This window comes from Epinephelus fuscoguttatus, linkage group LG1 (assembly GCF_011397635.1).
Source record: "Epinephelus fuscoguttatus linkage group LG1, E.fuscoguttatus.final_Chr_v1".
In the NCBI taxonomy this organism is placed as follows: domain Eukaryota; kingdom Metazoa; phylum Chordata; class Actinopteri; order Perciformes; family Serranidae; genus Epinephelus; species Epinephelus fuscoguttatus.
This window is the reverse complement of record NC_064752.1, coordinates 12,983,804-12,998,891: the sequence shown is the minus strand read 5'-3', so window position 1 is coordinate 12,998,891 and position 15,088 is coordinate 12,983,804. Positions and strand designations below refer to the sequence as shown.

Below are 15,088 nucleotides of genomic sequence, written 5' to 3'. Positions count from 1 at the left end.
AATGTCATTGTTATGACATCACATTCTAAATAGCAGTCCACTTCTGTGTTTGTTACAGTTAGTTTTCATGCCTGATGCAAACCGTTCCCAGGTACACACGAACTGTGCTCGAGACCACCTTTTCAAGGCATGGATTGCTGAACTGTGCCCGGCTACAGTACACAGTGTTCACACTAATCAAGCAAACTGAACTTTGGGATGATTGATTGATTGATTTTTTTTTTATTTGTGTTATGCACACTAACATGTGCCCAAGACACCATTACAATGACGTTGCAGAAACAATCAAAATACATGTTATGAAACTACCCAGTCCAGGAACAGAATACTCTGCCTTCTATCCCAGGCCTGGCAAAGAAATTCAGCCACAGAAAAAGGTTCCCTTTCTGAAACAAAACTCAAAATTTTCATGATTATCCAGCCAAAAGAAATCAACAGAGATAGAAGTAATTTAAGTACATTCCTTATGTCTTCATATACAGGACAGTAAAAGAAGAAGTGAACCTCATTCTCAGCTTCACCTAACCTCACCTATCTCTGAGGCTAATGGTAACGTTCCTGAGTGCAACTGTGCACATAGGGATCTTTGTCTTTTGTTTAGATTATACTTCATGTAAGATTCCACACTGTAGCTATTCTTCATGAGATAGTAAGTTGATAGTTTTGGTTTATACCATATGTCAACAGACCATTTTTCACTTAACATGCAAAACATTTCACTCCTAATCTCCTGAATATCACAGGTTAACCTGTTCTGGGAAATGTTTAAATAAAATAATGATTTTAACTCATTAGCCCAGGGATGACAGTGGGAGATGTCCCAATTAAAAATCTTTGAGTCTCTGGTCCAACATCTTCACAAGTCTATTCCAAAGCCGAAGCATTTGACATTTATGCCTGATGTTTGGAGGTTCCCATCCCATATCTCCACTAATGCCCAAAACTTAAGTAAGTTTATGGACATACATACAACTTGGATGTTGTTGGTGAGGATTCTCAGTCATCCAGGTCATGGTAACTAAGAAACTAAGAGCTCACATGTAACGCCTACGACTCTGCAAAGGTTCCCACCCCCGCAGGGTTTAAAGCATGCAAATTTGTACCAGTCATTTAGAACTAAAGAAGCTTCTTGGATGAGAGGCAAAACATATTCAAGAAACACAAACAAGTCCAGTTGCCTACGATATTAGCACCTACGAAACTTGTGTGTTCTTGGAAACCACAAACACCAGAGGCATAGTCAGATACAGGGCACACACATGAATTACAATGAAACATGAATTAGTTATGTATAAGTACCAGATCCTAGATTGCCACGTTGTTCAACTTTTCCCTGTGCAGATCCCAGTGCTCTGCCTGCTGACTGAGCTACAACACTGACAGTACTTCTTTCCACTAATTTTCTTCTGAAATGCACATTTGCATTTAGTCTTGATGAAGTGCACTTGTATCTGGGCCCTAATGTGAAAGCCTCCTTAGTGAACCAGAGGGCAACATTAGCTGAGCTGTTACATACATGACAGTGGCTAAGCTGACAACAGTGATGTCAGGTACCAAATAGGGGAGCTCCGCTAACAGCTACTGGTTTGGTCAGTGACAATAAAGATTCATTAAATGGACTTCAGCTGGTGGATTTGAGGTTAAAGATTCACATGTACCAGTTTCACCTCTACTCCCTCCACCTATCCGAGCTTCTTTCAACATGTTGATTTGAACGTTGTGTACCTCTGGTTTGTGAGCTCAGGCGCAGTCTTTGTCACACTTGCTCAGATTTGTTTCGGATCATCACCCATCACCCAGAGCCACACCACCAAACTCATTACTGTTGGAACGAGCGGTTAAAACCTGGATGTGAGTGTGCTGACTGAAATACTAATCCTGCACTCACTGGGTCCCACCAGCATTTTGTTAACGAGTGGAAACTGTGCCATCAGTGCCACTGAAAGTTGCATCAACCCAACGCCTCCTGCCTTGAGACTGGAATAGATTTAAATTAGGATCAGTGAGAGATAATGGCTTTTACCTGGATTCACCTCATTAGTGTACGTCACGCAAAGTGTGAAAGCCCCTTCTGTATTCAGCCCAGAGCTACCCACAGGGTCATATTACTCAGCTAAAATCAATCACCTGAGGCAACAAAACGGTGGCAGGTGATGATAGAAATGTCCTGTTATATATCTGGGCTGGGAGTAGCCTAATCGAGAGACGCTGATGGACTCATCCATATGCTGCGTGGAGCCTGGATGGTGAGACTGCTGGTTATCCCTGTGACCTTTCACCCTGGCTACACCCTTCCTGTGGCAGGGTTGACCTTTGCAATGGCCCTACTGCTGGAGTGATCCGCTGATGGCATTTATTGTCATGCCCCATTTCCACTCAGCCTGTCCATTTGGGGGTGATGGAAGAGGATTCGAGAGGCGACCCTGTGCTCCACGGAGGCTCCTGGGAGTCTGAATCCAGGCTGCTCGTTCTGTCAGTGTAATGACACACTCTGGCCTTTAGACACTCTGCACTTAAAGCAGTAATGATGGATTTCTCCCACTCCTAACCCAAACTTACTGCTCACTTCCTGAACACATGCAAAGCATACTTTTTTCTTCCTATATTGGTCCCTCTCTTTTTTTCTCACTTGATATCTCAGTCTTTTTGCCTCTGTCTTTGTTGTTTCTCTCTTTCTTCCCTTTGCCGTTCATCTCTCTGTCTCACACTGTCTCACTTTCTCTTTTTCTCTCTTTCTGTCAGGCTATCTTGTCTTTTTCCCCGATGGCTCATCCAATGAAAGAGCTGCAGTGATGCTATCTTCGCTCCCAGTCTGGACCCATGTGTGTGTGTGTGTGTGTGTGTGTGTGTGTGTGTTGTGTGTGTCAGACAGATTGCTCCTCATAAGACTGAGGCCCCCAGGCTAATGTCACAACAGTCCTCTCACACATTTCCTCAGTCAGCTGCATGCCTGCACGACTGTGCAGTAAGCAGAGCCCGCGGTGCTACCAAGTCAATCCAGTTAGATCAAAGGGTGAGCCTTATAGGAACTTGGTTATAATATATCATTACGGTATGCATTTGAATGAAACATGATGGACAATGAGCTAAATCAACTTCATGAACCTCTCGGAAAGAGGTCATCTGATGTCTGTGCGCCTGGTGAAAGGGATCCTACAGTAGTCAAGAAACACTATGCTGGAGGATGCATTCCTATGAATGCCTGTTTTCTGTACATCAGTGCAGTAAGGGTCAACCAGTTACCTGCCACAGTATGTAGAATTTTTTCTTTTATTTCTTCTTTTCTTTGTTTTGTTTTTCAATCCAGTAGTGGGTAGAGTAAATTATTTGAAACTGGAATTACTTCCTTGTGGTTGTATGCCTCTGTAAATCAGTCAAGTTGCAGTTACATGTAACATTTATGTCTGTCCAGACTCATTCGTAGCCATGATTGCTGACAATGCTTCAAATATTGATGTTGCTACAAAGAAACTACAAATTCTAAAATACTGATGCTTCACAAATACTTTCAGATCCATACAATCAACACAGTTTCAGGGTGGACACCCAAGATTAGTGTCACCAATTCAGTATCTGACCAAATGTCTCCCGTTCTGTTCCAGAGTTATGGTGTTAAATAATGGCCAGAAAACATGATGATGTCACAGTGAAGTTGACCTTTGAACTTTGGGATATAAAATGTCATCATTTTATCTTTTTATTCTATGAAACATAAGAGTATAAATTCTTGATTTATAGCCAAAAACATGTCTTGTGAGGTCACTTTGACCTTGATTCATTCATTTTCTGTAACCGCTTATCGTGTTAGGGGTTGCGGAAGGGCTGGAGCCTATCCCAGCTGACACTGGGCGAGAGGCAGGGTACACCCTGGACAAGTCGCCAGACTATCACAGGGCTAACCACTTCCTATTCAGTTCATCGTTGAGTCCAAGTGGATGTTTGCGCCAAATTTGAAAAAAATTCCCTTCCTATTTTTTTGAGATACTGCATTCAGGAGGATGAGATGGAGGTGAGGTCACAATGACCTTGACCTTAGACCACCAAAATCTAATCAGTTCATCCTTGAGTCCAAGTAGACATTTGTGCCAAGATATGATGTTCAAGAGAATGAGACAGATGGACTTCCTGAAAACACAATGGTTCCGGCTACAGCTATCACCTGTGGAGAGACGTAAAAATGCGCTGGTTTAGCTCTGATGCAGCCGCATTAATGTCCAGCCCACATTATCTAATTTGGCACAAACGTTCACTTGGATTCACACTGAACTCATTAGATTTTGGTGGTCAAAGGTCAAAGTCACTGTGACCTCATCAGTATCATTCTCATGAACGCAATATCTCATAAAGGCCTGAGGAAATTTTGTCAAATTGGGCACAAACGTCCACTCAGACTCAAGAATGAACTAATTAGAATTTTGTGGTCAAAGGTCTCTGTAACCTTACAAAACATGTTTTTGGCCATAACAAAATTTCACAGGTCAAAGGTCAGCTTCACTGTGGCATCATAATCGTCTGCAAAATCTCTTTTCTGGCCATTAATGAGCAACAGAAGGGGAGACATTTGGTTAGATGCTGAATTGATGACACTAATCTTGGTTGTCCACATTGAAACTGTGCTGATTATAAAGATCTTCTGTGCTGTTGGGCTGAAAATGTGCGTGAAGCATCCGTGTTTTAGAATTTGTAGCTTCTTTGCAGCAACATCCACGTTGGAAGCAGTCTACTGTCATGGCCACATTGTTATTCTAAATTTTGTCACTAAGATTTTTTAATTTCTGTACTACTGTTCGGACAGTTGGTTAGTTAATCAGATAAAACAAGCATTTAGTGGTAAATTTTTCTCAATTTTTTGACATTTCATTGCCAAAACAATTAACCGAGAAAATTAGAGGTAGATTGATCAGTCATGAAAATAATCCTTCAGGTGCAGACCTAAAATGCTCGGGGTTTGAGCTCCTCTCCCAACCTCTCTTTTCATTCTTCACTCAACTACTTTGTTCAACACTTTGAATGCATTTAATGTGAGACTGCCTGCGCATCATTACCCACATCTGAATGTTTATCGCTCCTCTATGACTGCTCAGATCATTCAGACCAGCTATAAACACTTTTGCCTTCAGACGCAGTCAAATGACACGTTTGAAGTACTTCCCTTCAATCATACACTTGTCAGTACTCTGTATTAATCCTCAATCCCATCACCTGATGATGCAAGCACGACGGAGCAGCAGAAACCTCATGCTAAAGGAATACTTAAGTTAGACTTTAAAGGATAAGGCTGGCGATACACTTTTCAATGAAAAGACCAAAACCAACAATGCTATTGTCAATCTCTTAACGCTTCCAGAATAACCCAGCCTGTCTGTGGCACTCAGCCTCTTTGTTCCTGCTGACTAAAAAACCAGGACTCCAGTGTATGTTTTCATTTTTTTTTTTTAACGGCTAAAGCAAAGCAATTTCCCAAAACAGCTGGACACTGTCGTTTTTAGGAAACACGACTTCAACAGGAGTAGATGGTGCATTTGTTGCAGTCTATTTTAAGCCGCAGATTTGGTGTGTTAGTGAGTATTTACGGCAGCAGAACGGTGCATGTGGGTGACTTAACAAAAAATGACAGTGCCCATCTTCATCATAATGAAGAAATATGTCACCCAGTGCAACAGTGTGGCTCACTAATGCCTTTTTAATAGTGTTTGGGCAACAATGAAGGTCTGTGGCACAGAGGGATCTGCTATATCAGAGTTTGGCTACACGCACAGTGTTAACAGTATAAATTCATCGCTGGTTTTAGTCTTTTTAATGGATTTGTTGAGGATTAAAAATGTAGAATATCACCAGACTTATCTCTTAACCAAAGGAAAACTTAAGTTTGAAACCTTGAAACCACGAAAAAGAAACTCGCAAAACAGCACAGCATTTAAAAATAACTACAACGAAAACTATTCAACAAGGAATACACAAATTAGACTTGCTGTATATTTCCATGTGCTTCATCAGGTGAATGATTTAGGGGAGGGATTTGACCCTGCCGACAAGATACAGAGAACACTTACAGACCTAATGGTGTTTCATTAAAATGTAAAACACCATGTCAAGTACACAGAGATAATGTTCGAAATCAGTAAAGTGGTTCTTTAAGTACTTTGTAATGCTAAATGCTTTTCAAACCAGAATCCACCAGGACAGTGTTAAACAAGAGGCACTAGAGCTGCATAATTTCCTGATACCAATCCAACTTTACAAAGGGGACTGAAGGAACAGGCATGTGCTTCAGTCGTGGCTCAAGTTGTCACAGGAGGACGATTTGTCCTCGTCTGAGAGCACCTGTCCACAGGCTGAAGCACAAGATGTAGTGCCGCGTGATTACTGCACCTTTGTTCAGCTGCATAATGTCCCACATAATCACCATGAAATATTAAACATAACCAGTTATTCTAATTAGGCCATTAATTGATCATATAATTGCATTAATTAGTGTTAATGGATTAAATATCATTATTACATTTACATAAATGTGCCACGGCGGCAAGACGGGAAAACAGCTGTGGGTGATGAATCTCATCTGTGTGTTCCTCATGGACGGAATGATGTAATATGGAGTTTGGTGGCAGAAACAAAGTGATGTAATGCAGTAATGGGACATGCCACCGATTTTACTCATCAGTTAATTTGTACCAGTGAGTGCAACACAGACTGTAAAAACAGCTGTCTTGTGTGGCTCTGGAGGAGCTTTGTTAAAGGGGCAGTTCACCCCAAAATCAAAACACATGTTTTCTTCTTACCTGTAGTGCTGTTTATCAGTCTAGATTGTTTTGGTGTGAGTTGCAGAGTGTTGGACAAATCAGATGTAGAGATGTCTGCCGTCTCTCTAGTTTAACGTAACTAGATGGCACTCGGCAATGTCTCTTTCCAGTAATCATGACGTGGTTACTCAAGATAATCCACAGACCTTGTTGTGAGCAGTTTAATGTTGGAACTATTTTCTTTCAACCAAACTACACCCACCAACTGTATCACTGCACAGAAGGAAGTGTGCATCTACTCATGGACGAGAGGCTCGTGCTTGAGACAGCACAAAATGTAAACATTTATGGCGTCCTCCTCGGCTGAGCTGTAACGTTAGCTTGCTCAGTGGTGCTAGCTGAGCTAGCCAGAGATGCTTCCTTCTCCATGGTGACAAAATTTGAGGGCGTAATTCAGTAGAAAGAAAATAGTACCTATATTAAAATTGCCCACAACAAGGTCTGTGGATTATCTTGAGTATCCATGTCATGATTTCTGGAAAGAGACATAGCTTTTAAGTTTTTCAAATGTATGTTTTCTGTGCACCAGAAGCCAGGTGCCATTTAGTTCCATTATATTCAAGAGAAGGCAGACATCTCCACAGCCGATATCTCCAACAATCTGCAACTCACACCAAAAAAATCTAGACTGATAAATGGCACTACAGGTGAGAGGAAAAATATGTACTTTTGATTTTTCGAAGTGAACTGTCCCTTTAAGTCTAAGACAAAAACCTCTGGTGATGTCACAGTGATCTATCACCAGATTTGTCTCAGCTTTGGCATGGGCCCTTTAAATTCTTAACAGAAAGCCTGCGTTACAGACTGTGGACTTTAATCCACTTTGACATTTACAAGACAAGAAGGGTCTAATTGCATTATAGGAAATGTAGGTTTCAGCATTTTTGGACTCTCCGTACAAGGAACTAAAAGTTTGGCCTGCAGTCAAAACTTAGCAAAACATTGATTTAAACAGAAACGATGGTGCATTAAACACCCTGTTATATTACAGTGGGGTAAAATTCAGTTCCATTTGAAGGGACTTTATTGGCAGGGGAAATATTTTCATTGCCAAAGCAAGTGAGAAATAAAAACAAAAATTGTATGTACGATAACTTATGATCTGCCTGGTTTATATACAGGTTGCTGCTGATTGCGTAACACCTTCCACATACCCACCAAATGAAAGAAAACATAGCTGAAAGCCTGTTGGATACCGTTTCACGCTGTTTCGAGGTAACATGTCATTCAACCTGTAACCCGTAGCAAAATGGTGTAAAACATTTTGTGATTGAACATGTCCCAAAATATCTCTGCCTCTGCTGCATCGATTTTGACTGTTCTTTTTGGAGTCTGTCTCTTGCATGTTCCCAAACTTTCTGTAGTCCAATACTAAACTGCTGGAGTACAACTTTGATTTTAAGCTTTTGTTGCCAATCACCATTTTGCATTTAAATCATTGTATTTGCTCATGCCTCGTCAGGTCAGAGATTTAAAGCTACTCTTACCTTTCTTGCATTTCACACAGCACTTAGAAGAAATTTGAACATCCACAACTCCCGCCTCCCTTCAAAGTCCCATCCCCCTCCTGCTGCAACTCCACCTCCCTCCAAAGGCCTTCTCTCCTCCTCCTCCTCCTCCTCCATTACGTCCTCGTTACGTCTATAATAGACGTAGGCGTTGGCAAGGTAAGGTTAGATACAACGAAGAGGAGAGCGAGTGTAACGTTAACAACACAGACAGTCAAACGCAACCCCGGAGTTTTAAAACTTAACCGGAGTCAGTGATGAGTGAGGGGGCACACGACTCGCGGCAGTATTTTGAATTTGAGTGCAGTAACCGTTTTGGCCACATTCTTACATACAGCGCCTTTAACTGTATTTATGTATGTTAAGATAAAGCACTGACAGTATGAATGCGACTGCTGTTATAATTGTGCCCAGTGTTCCGCGATTCAAGCAGTCCATTACAGCGGTCCGCTCTAGCGCTTCTATCAATCTACCAGCATGTAGAGGCATGTCTCAAAACAACATCGTGTGCCAGTAGTAGGAGGAGCAGCCTGACAGCTGAGCATGCCGAAATGCTCATCTTCTTAAAAAAAGAATCTCCACATCATGATTTTTCCAAGATGAGCAAGGTAAGGAGACGGGACACTGAGGTAGACCGGCAATATTAAGCTTATCAATAACCCGTTGCCTCTCTGGTAGGCATTGCGTGCTAAAATAATCCTTTGCCATCTTATTATTAGCTAATTATTAGCTAGCTGTAGCTAATAATTTTAGCTAGCTAGCTAGCTAGCAATTCAGTCGTGGAGACTTGAAGGTGCAGCTGCGGAGGCAGAATGACAGCGAATGAGCGAAGAAGCAGAGGGGAAAGAAGGCCTCGTTACCCCTTTGGGGGCGTGACTTTCAGGTTATGACACGTTGTGCTCTGTATATAGCCTATGTTACATTAGACCTCCATGTGGGGAAGACAAACAGGACGCTCAGCCAATTGCATTCAGTCCAGTAGTGCAATGATTGGCATGTAAAACTCATGCATACAAAAGATCTCATCATTTTGCATAATCTGAAAATCAGACAGAGAGGCTACTTTGCTATTTATTTCATTCATTCAGCCTGACATTGTGTTAACAGGAGCGTTGTTTGTTTGATTTTGCCTGAATCAGCCAGTAGTGAGTTACACATCTGTCCCATTGGTGTCACTGTTTGTTGGCACGGAACATTTTTCACATTCATCAAAGATATTTGTCAGTGTTGTTATTTCTGTGCTTGAACTTGATGTTCGATATTGATAAAGCTTGTACAGCTACGTCAATCTCATCTACACATTTTAGCCATTTTTCAGTTGTTCCCTTCTTATTTGGCCAGTTGGTGGACATAGCTGTAAACAGGCACACTACCTGAGATGTAGGCAGTGATTGTGAGCTCTGGGATCAGACTACATTTTGCATTTGTGTTTCAAAACTGAAACAGGAAGATGTCGGTCAGAGGAGACAGAGATAATGGGCCATCAATAGCAGCCTCGAGAAATCATTGCTGTGTTTTGAGTAGATAAGTGGTGTTGTTGCCATCAAGAGGATGTGGTTGGTCCTTGAGAATTAGCAGTTCATTGTAAACAACCACACAATCGCTGAGTATCTGAGTTAGGTGTGTAAAAAAAGGCAGATTAAGCCTGTCTTACTCGTCAGTGTCTGCTTTACTGCTCTCACCTTTTTCAGCCGTCCACTCCTGGTACCCAAGAAGATCACACTGTGTCCATTGTAGACGTAGGAGGTGACAGAGGTCAGCCTGTCCCTGCTCTCAGTGTACAGCGTCCGACCTGACACCAGCTGGGAACCCCCCAGGGGCTGGTTTATATCCAGGCCACAGAAGTGATCATCAATAGGAACAGGCTGCATAGAGAAAGGAAGGGATGGAGAGTTGGGTGTTGGGTGTAAAGATTAAGAAGGCATTGAGAGTACAGAGGTGTTTTTTTGTTTTTGTGACGGTGAGGTGAAGAAAATAAAAGAGGTGAAAATAGGGAGGGATTAAAAGAAAGGGAAGAGAGTGAGATGAAGGAGGAGTGAGGATGACAGATGTATGGAGAGGAGGTGGAGGTAACGAGAAAGAGGGAAGAGCATAAGTGGGAGCCAGAGAAATGACTGATATCAGTGTAGACACGTGAATACAAGAGTAGAACTCAAACTGACCCGTGGCAAGCCTAACATGCATTAAGTGCTCAATTTTCAGGGTTAAAAATGGTTACTTCAAAAGGGTTTGGGCTGCCGCGTTTATCAACAAGCCTCGGAGCAGGCAAATTTTGCGGAGCAGACTAATTGCTGATGGCAAACACGAGAAGCGCTGTGTATTTTTGCGCCTGTTTCTGTGATTTTTAGATCACTTCATCTGACATCACACAAACACATAGCACAAGAGATGTCAGGTTTTGATTAAGCATCAAAGGGAGGCACATGCTTTGCAGTCCTGTTACATCTACTAACAGGCACCTCAAACATTTGCTAATTGCCTGTCACTCAGACTATAAATCTACCTTTTTAGGGCAGCTAATTTCTTATTTCACATCCTCCACTTCTTATGTATATTAGTCCTTACTGTGGGTTTTCTTTCATCAAGCAATGTGCCTCAGCTTTACTGAATGTGATCAGTGAAGTGAAATGGGTGTAAACAAACTTCATATTTCACCCCAAATAAGCAATTTTCTTTTTGACTAGAGCACTCAACTTTTTTCTTTTGAAAATATTGTATGCGTACGTGAATATTTATCATTTCAGTATTTGTTTTAATGGTTGCATTTCTTACAAATTGCTGCTAAATCTCTAGTCTGATAGTTAGAATTTCTGTTGTATACTATAGTATGTCTATTATAACCCCTTGGAAATGAGCAGCAGAAATGTAAGGGATTCATCTTATGGACAGATATTCAAGGTCTCCAGAGGATGAATTCTACTGACTTATGTGATAGAGCTAAAGCTAGGTATTGGCTTGTAATTCCTCAAGATATTAACTGAAATAACGCAGTACCAGGCACCAAAATTTCAAGTGATACCTGCATTCGATCCTGCGTCAGGGGTCTGATGGTGAACCATCCTGACTGCCCACGAGATCAGCAAACTTTCTGTTGCTGCCATCACTACAGCCGCTATTCTCCAAGCAAACAGTCAGTTTAACGTCTGCCCTGTTAGCGTGAGCTAACGCAGCAGCAACGACTAGCATCCATCACCGAGCTGTTAAATGGTTCCAACAAACTCACTCTAAAACTGCTACATGTAGCTATATGCTAATGTCATGGAAATTTCTGTCATCTTTTTTTCAAATTTTGGATCATATCAGATCATGTACAGTTGTGTTAAGAATCATTTACTTGTCATTCTTAACTTAAGAAAGTGCTGCTAAGAAATTAACAACATCAGTGACCAAGTTTACATGCTAATGTCAGGGAGACATGTGAACTTGGTCACTGATGTTGTTAATTTCTTCCCGTTGTCAGCTCATATTCCTGTTGGAACATGTCCACTTGTGTTAAGAAGCATTTATTTGTTATTTTTAACTTTAGAAAGTGCTGCTAATTCCCTGGCTACAGGTACACTGCGACATGTAGCTACATGTAGCTACATGCTAACATCAGGGAAACATCTAAACTTGGTCAGTGATGTTGTTAATTTCTCCCCGTTGTCGGCTCATATTCCTGTTGGAACATGTCCACTTGTGTTAAAAAGCATTTATTTGTTATTTTTAACTTTAGAAAGTGCTGCTATATACAGTAATTCCCTGGCTACAGGTACACTGCTACATGTAGCTACATGCTAACATCAGGGAAACATCTAAACTCGGTCACTAATGTTGTTGATTTCTTCTTGTTTTCGGATCGTATTCCTGCTAGAACATGTCCACTTGTGTTAAGAAGCATTTATTTGTTATTCTTTTAACTTTAGAAAGTACTGCTACATAGTAATTCCCTGGCTACAGGTACACTGCTACATGTAGCTATATGCTAATGTAAGATAAACATGTAAACTTGGTTGGTTACAAACAATATGAGGAAAATAAAGAAATAAAGCGGTTTTGTTTTGGGGTTTTTTACCATTAAAGCCTGTGAACATGTCCTAGTAGTATGTTTGTGTCATACAGGTCATGGTAACCTTAACCTTAAGCGCCATATCGTAGGTAACTGGGCCAGCTGAATGAACTGAAGAAGCCTCTTGGATGAGAGATGAAACGTCTTTAAGAAACTCAAGTAAGTCCAGTTGCCTAAACCTATAATACAATATTTACTTGACAATGAGCATAACAGATCCCCTTTACAATAGACATGTATAACAATCTTCACACAGGAAGGAAAATAATTGTTATCAGTGTCGGCCTCAAAAAGCTGTATCAGTGCCTCTCTAGATTCACTTAGCTGTTGATCTTTCACTGAGTAATTAATGATGTAACCAAGCACAGTATCTAATGAAATCTTAACAAAGCTGAACCATTGCATTTAATTTACAGTCCATTTTAGATATAAAGTCATTTGGTTAACTGCACAGTGAGTTAATTATTGCATTATTATGTGTCTCTGTCCACCCTCAGTTGTTTTATGAATAGCATTACATCTTACTTGTTTGATGGCATGGTGGAATCAAAGCACGTGTTGTGAACCACCAGAGCAATGGATGCGATGAATATCATTGTTTTCATGGTTCGCTTTCAACTTGTTTCCATGAAAGCCGCTCATTATGTAGAATTATAGCTTTCTCAAAGGAACAGACTTGGACATTTACAAGAAAGCCCTTTTCTCAAGATCAAGAACAGGTCTCAGAGGGTTCAGATACTGCTGACAGCGACAAGAGGAGAAGGAAGGGGATGGGGGGGAGAGTGGGGGGGAGAGGAGGGGGAGAAGGCGGGAGTCAGTGCCCACACCCATGAATGAAATCAAAGCTCCATACAAAACTCCTCTGATTAGCATTGTGGAATTAATCTCCTCCAGCTCTTCTGCTCTCGCAGGACCCTGAAAACCTGAATTATGTCTTCAGCCCAGCTCTGGCTGCCTATTAGCTATTTAGGCTTCAGTCATGGCCGTGGATAATCAAAGACCCAACTTTCAGCCAATCTATATTAATGCTGCTCACCACCATGCAGGTTTCATATTTGGTCTAAATGTGAGTGTGTCAAAGAAGGCTAAATCTCTGTGTAGTCCACCTACCGCCTTGGTGCACTGCACGTCCTTTCCCAGGAGCCAGTGCAGCTCTAGGTTTCCCTCTCCCTGGTAGCAGGACTGCAGCCGCTCCTTGATGCGTGTGTTGATGTCTTGGATGGTGAAGACGCAGAGAGCGGAGTGATCTGGAGGGTCGTGGCACTGCTTCTGTCCCTTGGAGAACACGGCAAAGAGCACATCCTCCTGAGCGCTGATGTTAAGCGACTTTGCCAGAACCCTGCCGGCCTTGGACAGGTAAGCTGCCTGCAGCAGGCGGTACTCCTCGCCTTTGTGTACGCACCCCACAGGAAGCGACACATACGAGTGGAACTTCTTGTCACCTTTGCAGAGGCGGATGATGCGAGAGGTGTAAAACAGGTCGCCAGGGGAGCCGCCAGCAGGCATCCCGTTTTCTGGCGTCTCCGGCTGCACGGTCATGAAGTAGACGAAGCTGCCGCTGGCAAAGCCGTAGATGTAGTAGATGTCAAAGTGTGGGACAAGAGCCAGCGTGTCTGAGGGGATTTTAATGAGAGAGGAGACAAAGTCAGTGTGGAGCTCGTAGTCCAGCATGGCAGAGGATTCTGGGTCGCGAGGCAGCTTGCGGCTGGAGATAGTTGGGAAGTAGTCCTGTTTGCCGCCGACAGCAGTGCCGATGTACAGAGTGGCATCCTGACCCTGCGAGGGCACAACGACCCCATACATCGTCCCTGTCTGGTTGTCACTGGACAGGTAGTGTTCTTTCTTGTGTGTGGGCTCCACGAGGATGAACAAGTCATCCAGCCTCATCAGCTTGCAGACGCCCTGGTAGAGACTGCCGCAGGCCAGCAGCCGGTTGTGAGAGTAGTCGATGAGCAACAGTTTGTTAACGTTGTCAGTAGAGGCAAGCGGCTCAGAGCAGGGCTGGACAATCAGCGGAGGGTAACAAGCTTTGTTGTCATACTCTGGCCCCGTATCATGGGACACCAGGAGGGTGAGATTAGCCGACAACTTGTAGATTCGGTTGATGGCTCCGATGTACAGAGCCCCAGTGGACTGATGCACAGTCAGGTGGTTCAGAGACCATTCCCTCCTCTCTGATTGGAAGATGTTCACAGTCTGTCCGACAATCATCTTTTGATTCACAGAGATTAGAGTCAATAGCCACAGTGCCAGAGGCCATGACATGACCTTTAGACGGCGGTGACCTTTAGTGAGGCCGCAGTAAGTCCATCCTTTATCCAAGCACGTTCCCATCCCAGCGGGGCTCCTAAAAAATACTCAGACGAAACACCTGGGATCACCAAGGAGCAGGATCACACTGAAAGAGATGAGCTGAAGAGCGGTCTTGTCCTTCTTAAGTGATCTTCACATCATTCTGAAAGAGAAAACAAACACAATTGTTTAAACACAAAAGTTCCTTGATTCCTTTGAAAGCAAAAAAATGCTTTGAGGGTATCATTAGACACTTCATCTGAAAACCTAGAAATACATGAGCTTGTTTTCCCCTCTGTCTCTGCTTAGTCAGACACATGAGACATCAAAGAAACAAGTAATCATTTGTTCAAACTGTCTCCCCATATTTACTAGCCCGAGAGATGGTCCAATATTCCCCCTATCAACAGGGGGGCTCATTATATTCGCCTCTCTGT

At 42.4% G+C, this 15,088-nt stretch overlaps 1 protein-coding gene and 1 long non-coding RNA gene across 2 annotated transcripts in view; one reads left to right on the top strand and one right to left on the bottom strand.

Annotated features, from left to right (window-relative positions):
- The window catches only part of LOC125888076 (uncharacterized), a 200,525-nt gene that overhangs the window by 159,354 nt on the left and 26,083 nt on the right, over positions 1-15,088 (top strand). The gene's annotated exons all lie outside the window — the stretch shown is intronic.
- The window catches only part of LOC125901797 (plexin-A2-like), a 138,618-nt gene that overhangs the window by 105,982 nt on the left and 17,548 nt on the right, over positions 1-15,088 (bottom strand). The window contains exons 2-3 of the mRNA XM_049598119.1: positions 13,470-14,814; positions 9,994-10,176 (exon numbers count right to left, since the gene is read on the bottom strand). Of these exons, the coding sequence (XP_049454076.1) occupies positions 9,994-10,176; positions 13,470-14,693 (1,407 nt within the window). The 5' untranslated portion in view covers positions 14,694-14,814. The remainder of the gene's footprint in view (positions 1-9,993; positions 10,177-13,469; positions 14,815-15,088) is intronic.